Below are 13,317 nucleotides of genomic sequence, written 5' to 3' on the forward strand. Positions count from 1 at the left end.
ATTCAAACGTCCAAAAACACATAATTGAAACCACAAAATATCTCCAACTGCTCGTCCATAGTGATCCAAGTGTCCTGAAGCCCCGACATAAAAAGTTGCTGTTGTTGTTGTTGTTGTTGTTGTTGTTGTTGTACAGTGCCCAGAGAGGCAGTCAGAGCTACAGGCTACAGTGAGGCTAAAAACAGAGTTCAAATGAGGTTTTTCCAAACAACTTTTTATGTCGTTTTGTACAGATAAGATGTGAAAGTGTCTGTCCATAAGATATTATCATGCGTTTAATATGGATACATTAAGCTTTAATGTAAAGTTAAGCATTGATTAATTGATTTAATAATGTTCATCCAACACCACTCAGTCAGCGTGTGATGAAATAAATATTGATAAAAAAAAAAAACACAAACACAAATGTCTTTGTTTATTTATTTTTATTAATGATCTGTAAATTTTTAATAAAACATCAAAAGCCTTCATTTTCTCTACAGGAGGGATCATGGCTGACTCTGAGCATGTGCTGAGTCATGACTCATTAATATCTTACAATACAGATTGTATCATTTTAAACACTGATGAGCTCAGATATCTTTTCTCTGTGTGGAAACTTTGAAGCGTTTACTTTCCCTCTCCTTGTTCTCCAGGTGGCATCTCAACAAACACCTGCTGCAGGTGTTCACTCCTGGAGTGGTGATGGAGGGAGCTCAGCAGACGGACACACGTCAGGCATGAAAGAAAAAACCAACGCTGATTGGCTGCTCAGTGGCTGAGAGCTGATTGGCTGCTCAGTTGGCCTTGGTGGACAGACACTGGTTGACCACCTCCAGCAGCGACGAGTTCTCCAGAGCTGCCGCGACTCGCTCTTTGTCTGCCAGCTGTTTGTTCACTGCACAACAATAAGAAGAGACGTGTTAACACATCACAATCAAACCCTCAGAGCAGGGTCATATCCCATCATGCCTGCTGTCTCTGCGTGAGCTTTACCTGCGTCCTCTGAGGCGTGAGAGCCAGGTGTGATGTGGACATCGATCTGAGAGGAAACAGAAACAACACACAACGCTCAGACTGAAGAACAACACAACACACAGGAAGTCCACAGTATACGACAAGATGGTCATACTGACACACACAGCGTCTCTCAGTCAAACCAATGACAAAAGACGGACTTTGATGACATCATGACTTAATGTGGAACCCTGGGAATTGTAGTCATCACTGCTTAAAGTCAGTCTGACAGAAATCAAGTTCACTGATGAGGAAATGTTTCATTCAGTTACATTACGTTTTTCACTCTAATCAAACAGCCTCAAGTAACGTCAGCTAACGAAATGCTAAGTTGCTAACTTACCATTAGCATCAGATGAGTCGATTACCAACGCAGCTACTGTAGCTGATGTTGTGTCTGATTAATTACAGCTCAGCACTGTTATCAATGTATCAATGGTCAAACTATCATACTTAAAATAAGTTAATGAGCAGTAACACATTAACCCTTCGGTCGGGCACAATCCAGAGACTCAGTCAAACAGAAGCTTTTTGGATCCATTAACTGCTTTAAAGTGTCTTAATGATGATACAGACGTCACGTTTTTTGTGATGTGTCTCTGATGTAGGGCTGCAACTAATGATTATTTTCGCTGTCGAATAATCTGTCGATTATTCCTTTGATTAGTCGACTAATCATTTTATAGAAAAATGTGTTAAAATGTTGAAAAATGTCGGTCTGTCTCTCCCAAACCCCAAAATGATGTCATCTAATGTCTTGTTTCGTACTCACGCCAAAGGGTTTGAGTTCACCGTCATGGGAGAGTGTGTAAAGCTGCCAATATCTGAACGTAACAAGCCGCAATAAGAGTATTTTGGGTACTTTATAGTACTTTTATATAAAAAATGACTCAAACCGATTAGTCGGTGACTAAAATAGTCAACGATTATTTTAATAGTTGATTAGTCATCGATTAGTTGACAAATTGTTGCAGCCCTACTTAGATCTCTATAGACTTCATTATTTCTCTCACAGCCTGTGTGTAAAGGTGTGTGTGTATATTAATATTTATTTTTCTGGGTATCTCTTGTCACTGTGTTTTATATCTTTCTATATAATGATGTGTGTGTGTGTGTGTGTTCCATGTTTTTCTCCTCACTGACTTGGTCAATCCATGTGAAATTTGGCACAGTGGTAGAGGGTCATGGGAGGATGCGAATGAAGCAATATTACATCAATTGGCCAAAGGGGGGCGCTATAGCAACCGATTGAAATTTCAAACTTTGAATGGGCATATCTCATGCCCCGTATGTCGTAGAGACATGAAACTTTGCACAGAGATGCCTCTCCTCATGAGGAACACATTTGCCTCAAGAACCCATAACTTCCGCTTATATAGATTTTCCGCCATTTTGAATTTTTTGAAAAACACTTCAAATGGATCTCTTCCTAGGAAGTTTGAGCGATCTGCATGAAACTGGGTGAACATAATCTAGGGACCAATATCTAAAGTTCCCTCTTGGCAAAAGTTGGAAAACTTACTAAAACTGAGCTTCTATAAGGCAATGAATATTGCGGAGGGCGTGGCTCATCACATAAAGGTGTATAACATCTCAAGGGTTTCACCCATCACCACGCAACTTTGTAGGCATATGACCACACATAATCTGAGGGGACCCCTCCATTATTGACCCCATCAAACAAAATGGGGGCGCTAGAGAGCTCATTTCTTATCTAGGCCTAACCGCCATATGGATTTTTACTAAACTTGGTAGATATGTAGAACAGGACGCCTCAAGGTGACTGGAGAAATTTAACTCTAATTGGCAACTGGGTGGCGCTATAACAACAGAAAAATGCTTCAAAATGGCTAAAATGCGACCGATCGCTGTGGCTCCCCCTGTGGACCAATGTTGGTGTTTTCTAATGTTTGCTATGACTAAGTCATGGTATGGTATGTTGTACATAATCACTGTCAGTCAGTCATTCTGTCAGTCAGTCATTCTGTCTGTCCCACGTTTTTCTACTCACTGACGTGGTCAATCTATGTGAAACTGCACATAGGCATTGAGGACTGGCATAGGTAGAAGGTGACAAAGCTACCAATGGCTATGGACTAGTTCACTTGTTATTTTGTCATTATTTTCTATTTGTGTCACCTGTCATGTCATTATCTGTGTCATGTGATGGCCTCGTATTGGCTCCTGCTACTCTGCAGGTGAAGCCATACCTGTGTTGCATGTTTCTAAAGCCCTGACGCAGACCTGCAGATCTTGGAGTGCCTGGATCACCTTCCTGTGTAACCTCATGAGTGTTCATAACGTTACTGCTGACATTATCTTGGTGGCTGGCATGAGCCACTTGTCATAGCAGCTGTATTCACAAAGCTTCCAATTACAGAGAGTTGAACTTTCCCTTAAAGTTAAGACTAGATCCTGGCAAAGTTATAAGCCCTTTAAGAAAGTTTGGAGTAGTTTAGAGTTTCTTAATCAGAGGAGAAAATGGTGGAAACACAAAGAGGAAGGAGAAAACTTCTCCAAACGCTGGATGACAGTGAGTTAATGAAATGCTACAGATTATAATGATGTGGAGATGTTTGTGGTCGATCTCGTTTGAGATGCGCTCACACTTCCCACCTGATGCAGTAACACGCCAAATATAAAGTGATCTCAACACTGAGACATTTGGAAACAAAATACATCAGTGCAGCAGTGATGACTTGGGTCTGTGTCAACCTTCGATCAGCAGTGATCACACTAACAATGACAACACTGTCACCCTCTCACATTGATTAAAAAAAAAAAGCAACAGGGTCGACCACACCTCCTCACTGAGGTCACAGTTTCTGTCTCTTCATCAGAGTTGCTCTGAGAATTTTCCTGCATTAAAACCAAGCTTAGTCTTCAACTAGACAAAGTTAGGAGCTCTCTCTTGTGAACATGGTCACATGTCTCTCCTTCATCACTGTGTTGCAAAATGGCAACGAATGAAAAAAATGATGCTGTGTGGAAGAAAAAATGCTGCATCACTGTGACTGTGGTAAATTCTGTCTGATTCCTTCCTCGCCCTCTGACACATCATGTGGTATTTCCCAAGGAAGCTATAAAAGTTGTTTATAGTTCTCCTGGTGTTTCCTCAGAGGTCAGAGCAGCTGGAGGGGAGAGGGTGACATGACGCCATTCATATGGTGACCAAATGAAACGCAGCAGTACTCTGAATAAAAATACAGATTTGTCTGGGTTTTTATAATTAATAATACTAAATGTATCAACACACACACACACACACACACACACGTACCTTGAACCTGTCCGGCAGGGAGCGCAGCAGCTTGACTTTGATTGACAGACCAATGAGTGTAGCCATGCTGCAGTGGGGGATGGTGGGTGTGAACTCGATACTCACGTTGCTCTCTGCATCATTCACCTGACAGAAACACACACATACACACACATTGACAAAGATTTCAGAAACGACACACTGAGCGCAGTTAAACTTTTCAGTTGATAAGGATGTTTCTGCAGAGAGGAAGGCCAGAGTGTGAAAGCTAGTTTACTGAGCGCAGTTAACTTCTGCACATAAACTTTATTTTTAAAGAATAAGAAAAACAACATCTTTTGTAAGTGCAGTCAAACTGTGTTCATGAAAATGAGGCAGATGCAAGGCCACACTGACCTTGACCTTTGACCACTGAAATCCAATCAGTTCATTGTTGCATCCAAATGAACGTTTGTGCCAAATTTTAAGAAATTCCCTCGAGATGTTCTTGAGATATCGTGTTCATAAGGCCGGGGTGGACGACAATAAAAAACAAACACAGACTGAGAGGTGCGTACCTTCACTCGGACTTGCTCCACCACGTTGAGTTCCTCCAGAGACAGAGGATGCTCCGGGTCGTTGATGGATCTGATGAGATGTAACTTTAGTTAAAGACTTTAAGACAACATCATTAACAGAACAGTTATTAATATAATAATAATTATCACAGGCGACATCACAGTGCTTCTCTTGTTGTTTAGTGTGAATACTGTCAGAGCACACTGTAACACAGGGCACAGGTGAATTAAGAAAAGTCTGTCACTTATTCGATTTCAAATGTTGCTTCGTTTGTTTTACAGCTGACTCTAGTGACACAGTCTGTCTTTAATAATCAAACATCCATCAGGCGACATCATGAGACAAAGATAAGACACAGAAAAACATATATTCTGTTGTCTCGTCGCCTGCAGGGTGCACACTATGATCAGGCCTTTGACTCAGGACGTCACAAAGAAGTCGTCAAACTGTCTCAAACCGCAAAGATGTTGAAATTAAAACAAACAGAAGATCGTGATATATCAGAAGCTGGCAGCAGTGACTGTCAGCTCAGGATTTTTACTTCAATAACCAGATTAATGATTCACCTCCTTCACAAACATGACGCTCCAGATTTCATCAAATATGATGGAAAATATTTATAATCTGACGGCACACATCCTGCCTGCTGTGTTTAACCACAGGTTTGAGTTCATCTCAGTGTGTCGACCTGCAGGGCTGGAGTGTAACTAAGTACATTTACTCAAGAACGTACTTGTACTTCTTTTCTTTACACCATTTATTTCCGATTTCATGCGTGATTATGTTGTCTGGTTTTAATTTACCTGGTCAGGTGCAGCTCTGCTCATCTCGCTGCATATTCTTCGTATTATGATAATAAAGACTTTCTATTTCTATCTTACTAAGAGTATTTCCATCTTCTGCTCCACCTCAGAGCGAACTACTGTTCTTTTACTGCGCCACATTTGTCTGACAGCTTCAGTTCTTCCTCAGATTATTGTAACAGCAGATGAAACAGGACTAACACACGTTACTGCGACATCCTGACTTTAACTGTAACTACTTTGTCTCTGATAATACTTGGATACTTTTACTTCAGTCAGGTTTGAATGCAGTGTGCTGTTAGTACTGTGTGTCAGCTGCAACGTTACAGTACTCTGAAAGGTAACTTTAACAAAAAAATCCGTTATCAGTACGCAACAGATAACGTCATCTGAGGAATGACGCAACAGCTCGTCATGTTATAAAACAACAGAAATATGTATCATAATATTATTATCATTTAAATACACGCACACAGATGTTGTCAGTCAGCTGTTAGAAAGCAGAGAAGCTCAACTATCTGAATACAGAAACAGGATATCGAATATTTCTCGGTCATCGATCGGGTCATGAACGTCTTCATCCTCCTCTGTGGCCGTCAGCAGCCTCTCACCGGACCGCTGGAAGATCACCGGGTTCGCGTTCTCCAGACGGGTTCCTCCGGACATCTTTAACACCTGTAACAGTCCACGGGAAACACTAGACTCTCCTGATGTTGACGGCGGAGCAGAAACACACTGCACCAGCACTTCCTGAAACAACGGAAACGCGCAGAGTCCAAAAGCGCTCAAGAGAAAGTCTTAAAGGGACAGTACACCCAACGGGTCCCTCTGCACATGCGCAGTAGTGACAGGAGTAACAATAGTGTTGGCAGGGATGGGCAGTATTTCTATTACTTGTATTTAAAATACGTATTTCAGTTACATTTGAGTATTTTGTAATTTGTATTTGATAAGGCCGATAAAAAGCAAATGTAATTTGTAACAAAATACTTTTGAGTGGAGTAATTTAGTATTTAAAATACTCAAAATACTTTCTCCACAAATCAAAAAAAATAAAAAAATAGGCTACACATTCTTATAATATTAACTGTAACAATATTTTTCACTTATACGTTACTTATATGTTTTTTTTTAAACAAAAAATGTGCCCTTCACTGACCTAGTGGTCTGTTTTACTGGACTGTGCGTAACATAATTTCCTATGCTGTTGTGGTTGATGCTTGGGATGAGTCTGCTACAAATGACTTGCCTCACGTGGGATCAATAAAGTTGTCTGTTGTTGTCAGTGGTTGGGTCTCAAGAACCAAAATAGCCTAACCCTTACCCTACTACCATCCCACTGGCCAACGAAAGAGAGACATGTATACGTGTTGTTAACAAGCGCAAATCTGCAATAGCTGCGACCAAATTTGCTACTATCACACCATTAATGGATGAATCATGGTAGTTCTTTTCTTTCTGGTATAGTTACTCATGGTCTCTAGTTGCAGCATGTAAATTTTGAGCATTTTTGGTCAAGGACTTTTTGAGTTATTCACAAAAAGCTTTATGGACTTACCGACCGACCTATAGAGCTGCAGGTCGCTGCTAAAAAGAAAAAGAAAAAAAGTATTTTCTGTATTTGAAAATACAAAATACATGTATTTTATTTTGATACATTTATTTGAGGGGTATTTTGTATCAAAATACATTTTGATGTATTTTTGCCCATCTCTGAGTGTTGGGGAGTAGTGACTAACTATGAGTAACTAAACTATTTATTTATTTATTTGTTTATTTAACAGGGACAGTGTACAGCTCTCAACCGTACCAGAGTTAGCTACTAGCTAATTTACATCTGTAGTCCCTGAGCAGGAACAGAAAACAGACAGGAATAATATAAAACAAACAAGCGCACACAAATACAAACAAATATAAAACAGATCATAATCACAAAACAGCATCTTCAACAACTTCAGACTTCAGAATATTTATTGTACCCTTGGGTAAATTCGGTTTACAGTGAGTGAGTCATCTCGTATTGTGAACACACAGAACACCACAAGACAAGACAAAGTGACGGCAGTGCTTAGGCTGAAAGAACAAAGAGGACGGACCCAAGATAAAAAGCAAAATAAGTTAGAACATCAGTAGATAAAAAGGCCTAAGAATGCGTCAAAACCAAGCCAAATGATAAAGATGTGCCATTCATAAAAACAAGATAAAAGAAACAGTACAAGAAATAAATACATAAGTTATGTTACAGTTTCTCTCACTTGTTAATAGCACTGATGGCTGCTGGTACAAAGCTGTTTTTGTAGCGTCTGGATTTACAAGCAGGTACCGTGAACCTCCGACCTGATGGGAGCAGCTGAAACTCACCATTAAGGGGGTGGGATTCATCTCTTACAATAGAGTTAGCTATCCTCTGTAGCTGTTTAGCATACAGGGATTCTGGGTGAAGCTGAGACTCCCCAATCAGCTTGCTAGACCCTTTCACGATTTGGTTTAAACAGTTTTTGTTTTTTAAGGACACGTTTCCAAACCATGAAACAAGACAGAAAGATAAGACTGATTCAATAAAAGCACGATAAAACAAGGTCAGCATGGTCCTGTCAATGTTAAAAGTGGACAGTTTTCTCAGAAAAAACAGGCGCTGGCGTCCTTTTTTGTACACAGCGTCCTTTTTTGACAGTTCCAAGATATTTGTATGTGTTGACACACTTCACTATCTGACCCTTGTTGCTTATGTTAAAATGCTCTAAAAGCCTTAAGGCTAAAACATGGGGTTGGATTGTATTAAAAGCAGATGAAAAATCAATAAATAAAAGTCTCGCATGTGTTCCTTTCCCCTCCAGATGTTTAAAAAGCAAATTTAATGAAGTAACTGTAGCATCTTCTACCCCTCTGTTGGGTCTATAAGCAAATTGCATGGAGTAACTGTAGCATCTTCTACCCCTCTGTTGGGTCTATAAGCAAATTGCATGGGATCAAGGTCATGCTCAGTTTTCTTCAAAATTTCAGATCTGACAATTTTCCCAAAACATTTCATTACAATCGATGTCAGTGCGATTGGTCTGAAATCACTGAGGGTTTTGGGAGAACTGATTTTTGGGGCAGGGATAACAACAGCATCCTTCCAGACTCTTGGCACATGCTGCATCTTTAGAGACTGATTGAAAATGTGCTGAAAAATAGAGCTCAGCTCCTTCACACAAGATTTCAGCAAGCGGCCACAAATGTTATCAGGACCATAGCTTTTATTTGGTTTAAGGGAACAGAAGGATTTTTCAACGTCCTTCTGGGAAATAAAAAAGTGCTGATTGTCACTCACTTTATGACTCACCTCCTGTATTTCCTGACTAAAATCAAAAGCATCAAAACGTGTATAAAAACAGTTAAGTGCATTTGCAAATTCAATGTCTGACTCAAAGCCATCAAAAGAGAGTTTTAGAGTGTTGGAGGCCTGCAATGGCTTTCATGCTAGACCAAGCAGATCCAAGATTATTCATAGCCATCTTGTTCTCCAGCTTCCATTGTAGTCCAATAACAACGTTTCACACTATTAAGACACAATGGCAACAATAAATCACAATGTTAAGACACGACAATAACAACAAGATTACAAACCAGTGAATTATGAGCCGGTGTTTGAGTTTATGATTGATGGGTGCGTGATGGGGTTGATTTTAGCCATGATTTTATCTTGGATTTAAAGCCAGTAAAGGTGCGACTCTTTCTGATCTCGCTTGGTACTGAGTTCCAATTATTTTGTGGCTCTGACAGAAAACGTGTCCCCTCCGATGTCGAAACAAAACCTGCACTCTTGCACGTGTGTGTTTCTTTTGTTTCAACTGTCTTTGAAAATGTGATGTCTTGAGAGAAGTCCTGGGGCTTTGGGGTTGTGACTTCCTGTTTCTCCACCAGATGGCAGAAGCTGCTCATTTTAGGCCTCAGCAACATGCTGACAGTATCCACAAGTTCTGGTTCAGTATCATCTGTCTGTTAACAGTTCTGGGATTAATTCAGCTGCATCGATGTCACGACACTTTGTGATGAAAATATTCAGTGTTATGTAAAAAAAAAAGGAGTGTTTAAAGCCTGTGAGCTGTAAATAATGATTTACTGTACGTGCCATTTGTTCATTCAATATTTTGTTCAGTGTTTTGCACACCAGCCACAATCAGATCTAACACACACCTCATTCTTTTCAACACAGCCCACCTCTACCATCAGGGGACAGGGACCATTTTCCCAAAACTAAATGCAGCTGGGTAGATGAAATGCAGTACCTCACTTTAACTTTCAGCTCTCAGTGTGTTTCCTAATAGAAAATCAATGAATCAGTCTCTTGGGGAAGCTTCAACATGATACTCAATGTGCAAAGCTGAAGTGAAGTCCACAACTGTACTGGACAATAATGTCAGCAGCTTTACGTTCAGGTGTTCCACAAATTGTCACCTTATCATGGTTAAAATGATAACTTGCTCAAATTCTCTAATACTGTCACGAACCGGGCCGCACGGCCATGACAAAGAGAGAGACACATACACAAGGAAAGCCAATTAAAGGATTTTATTTACTAAAGAATAAACATAAGAAAAAAGAACCTAACTAAACATGGCGTTTGCAATCAGTGAAGTCAGTGGTGTAGGTGAGGGCATGAGTGAAACAATGTATGTGTGTGATGTTGTAGGGTGTAGAAACTAAGATAAAACCAAACCCAAAACCAAATGCTGCCTCAGGAAGGAGAAGAGAAAGAGCAGCGAGCAGCCAGAGCTTTTAAAAGCTCACTGAGCTCAGGTGCTGCCACTTCCCTGATTACCCGCAGCCACGCCCACTGCTACCTGCAAGGGAGAACACAACAAGGCAGGCAGGGCAGAGAGGGTCATCACATACAGTAATAAGTATCCATTAAGATCAGAATGCAGACAGAAAGTGCAGGTGTCGTGCTTTAGCCTTTTTACAGACATCGATCAAAGGAAACTGGAAGAAATGACATTGTTATATACAGTATCCTTCATGTGTGTGGGCTGCTACAGTGATGAGATCATCACCATCCTGATTTCATCAGGACAGAATCTTAATGAGCCGCTGAGGTCGGCCTAAACAATATAAAAACTCCATCTCAACATGTTCACCTTTTGAAAAAATGTGCATGCAGTATAATGAGGCTGCATATGGCTGCTGACACCTACATGACGCTCTGTGGTATAAATGTCATGCAGAAGGGCAGCTGCAGAGGAAAAGGCCAAAATGTTTTCCTAATTGTTACAACTGGGACTAAAAACCTCAGAATCTTAGATGGTGAACTGTTTCAGGAAAGATGGCGTCGATGAAATACACTGAACAATAATATAAATGCAACACTTTTGTTTTTGCTCCCATTTTTTCACAAGTTTAAATTAAAGATCTGAGACTTTTTCTATGCAGATAACAGACTGATTTAACTCAAACTGTGCTCGCAGATTTCTTAAAATCCGTGTTAGTAAGCGCTTTCTTTTTCCAAGAGAATCATTCACCTGACAGGTGTGGCATATCAAGGATAAAACGCTGCAGGTAACAATGTCATATAGAAGCTGGGAAAGTCACTACAAGCTGGGCGGGATGGGAAAGTGGATGGATCCAACAACCTCTAGGAGCCTGGTTTTTGCTTCCTGCACGAATGTTGAGCCAAATCATTTGTTTTGTTTCTAAACCTACCCACGTGCTTTTGTTGACGCCCTGGCGATGGTGGTGGCATCACAGGAGTATGTGACACAATATGTGACGACTGATGAGAACGTGTTTGATCACACAACACAAGGCCACAGATATCATGAGTTTTAAGGGAGCGTGTGACTGGCATGCTGACTGCAGGAATGTCCACCAGAGCTGTTGGGTGCCATAACATTGTTCTGACAGCCCAAAAGACTGAAAAATGTCTCATTGGACCAAAGTCCAGTTTTTCCAACAACCCATTATCCTAAAACAAATGCCCAAGTCCTGTATCCCCGAAAATACACACTCCCTGCAGTTAGTTTCAGTTTCCCAGGGGCGTTTGAACCACTGATCTCTGGTGTTTTTACAGACCCATTGCATCCAACCCATCCTCACTGTGACCTCATCACATGTCCACGTTTGGTCATGGACTTTCCACGTCCACATATGACGTCCAAGGTACCCTGGGTGTGTTGGTTGTTGACGTTCTGGGACGCCGTGTCAACTTCAGCCTGTTACATGCATTGTCTGTTTTCAAAATACACTTCTGTTTTCACAGGAAATGTACAGTTTGCATACAGTCTCTTTCAAAATAAAAGCACTACGTCGGTACAACACTGTGAATTGACATTTCTTTCCTTCAACAACAAAAGCACATGGCTGGGTTTACAATCTTACTGACCCATGAGTGAAAGTCAGTGGTTGTTGGACCCTCCCACCTGCCCTTCTAGGACGACCACTGCCTTAACTTTCGTTGTTGTCCGACTGACGCTGCTTAGCCTGAAACTGGCCACGTACATGCTGACATGAAAGGATGTCTTTCTTTGTTGGTGTGTGACGCCAGAAGTCACTGACCAAGCGCGGATTTTCAATGACTTCGGCATGAGAACAGGTTGGATTTTGCAAATGCCAAACATGTTTGCGGAAAAAGGTTGTATAGTTCTGCCTTTCTCTTGGTTGCTTGAAGGATTACAGTTATTATTAATCAAGTCTCAGCATCACATTTTCACCAGAAGCACACGTGACCACATCAGACAGTTATCTGACAAAGACAGAATCTTAATAAGCTGCTAAAGTGTAAAACCAGACGGCTGATCAATAAAAACAAACACCACATCACACATATCTTTGAAATGAGACACAAACAGCAGAGTTAAAGAGCTCAGATTAATTCTGGGCACAACCAGAATAACAAATGAGAGTTTACTGCTGCAGGCTGTCGACTGTCCCGGGGAGCTTTTCATAAGCTGACATCGCATCCTGTGGAAAAAAAACAATGTCTGAAGTCAAAGCATTTGTGGAAGATGAACAATGTTTATGTCCAGTTAACAGTGTGAGGGGTATGACGTCAGCAGGTCTGCATTTAAACCAGTCTGTTCAGTTCTTCAGTGGGCTGACAACATGTGAGGAAACCGTCCTGTTCTGAGTGTTTCAGATGATTCATTCTAAAGAGTTCAGGAATTTTGGTTCTCTTCATTCAGAACCAAATCTTACGCCAGGGCCACACCGCCCGCAGAAGCGCCGTGATTAGCCTCGAAGCGCCAAGAAGTGAAGCCAGTTTCCTTTCGGCGCCCATGTTAACCGATTGTGTCATCCACACCGGCCGGGCTGCGCAGCTCCGCCGCCGGCCCTGCAGCGATCATTTTGGAGTCTGGTCTATTTTCTGCGCAAGCCGCGAGCGAATGTGTCAAGCCGGGCAGTTACCCATGATGGAAAAACAACAGCTGGGAGCAGAATCGCTTGTCGACCGGCGCGGAGAAATGCGCGTCTGATGTGAATGGAGGTGCTCCGGCTCACGCGAGAATTTTGGTGCGCTGCGCTTCGCAGGCAGTATGGCCCTGGCGTTAATCGTCATTTAGTTCTGCTGCTGTGGATCCAAAGCAGACCTGGTCTCCACATTCCCCAGATCCAAATCTGATTGAGCATTTGTGGAGCGGGCTGGTACCCAAGATGCAGGCCCCTCTGTGGATTGGGTGTACTTATATCGCACTTGGCTCTGACCTGTCAAGGCATGGACACAGG

At 41.4% G+C, this 13,317-nt stretch overlaps 1 protein-coding gene across 1 annotated transcript; it reads right to left on the bottom strand.

Moving 5' to 3' along the window:
* Positions 1-408: 408 nt before the first annotated feature.
* On the bottom strand, positions 409-6,397 carry ciao2b (cytosolic iron-sulfur assembly component 2B). Its single transcript, XM_050071685.1, has 5 exons — positions 6,154-6,397; positions 4,813-4,890; positions 4,277-4,402; positions 976-1,021; positions 409-877 (listed from the first exon to the last, which is right to left on the bottom strand). Exons 1-5 carry the CDS (start codon positions 6,280-6,282, stop codon positions 777-779), a joined length of 480 nt encoding a protein of 159 aa, XP_049927642.1. The 5' UTR covers positions 6,283-6,397; the 3' UTR covers positions 409-776.
* Positions 6,398-13,317: the final 6,920 nt, after the last annotated feature.

Source organism: Epinephelus moara, chromosome 19, assembly GCF_006386435.1.
Source record: "Epinephelus moara isolate mb chromosome 19, YSFRI_EMoa_1.0, whole genome shotgun sequence".
NCBI classification, from domain to species: Eukaryota; Metazoa; Chordata; class Actinopteri; order Perciformes; family Serranidae; genus Epinephelus; species Epinephelus moara.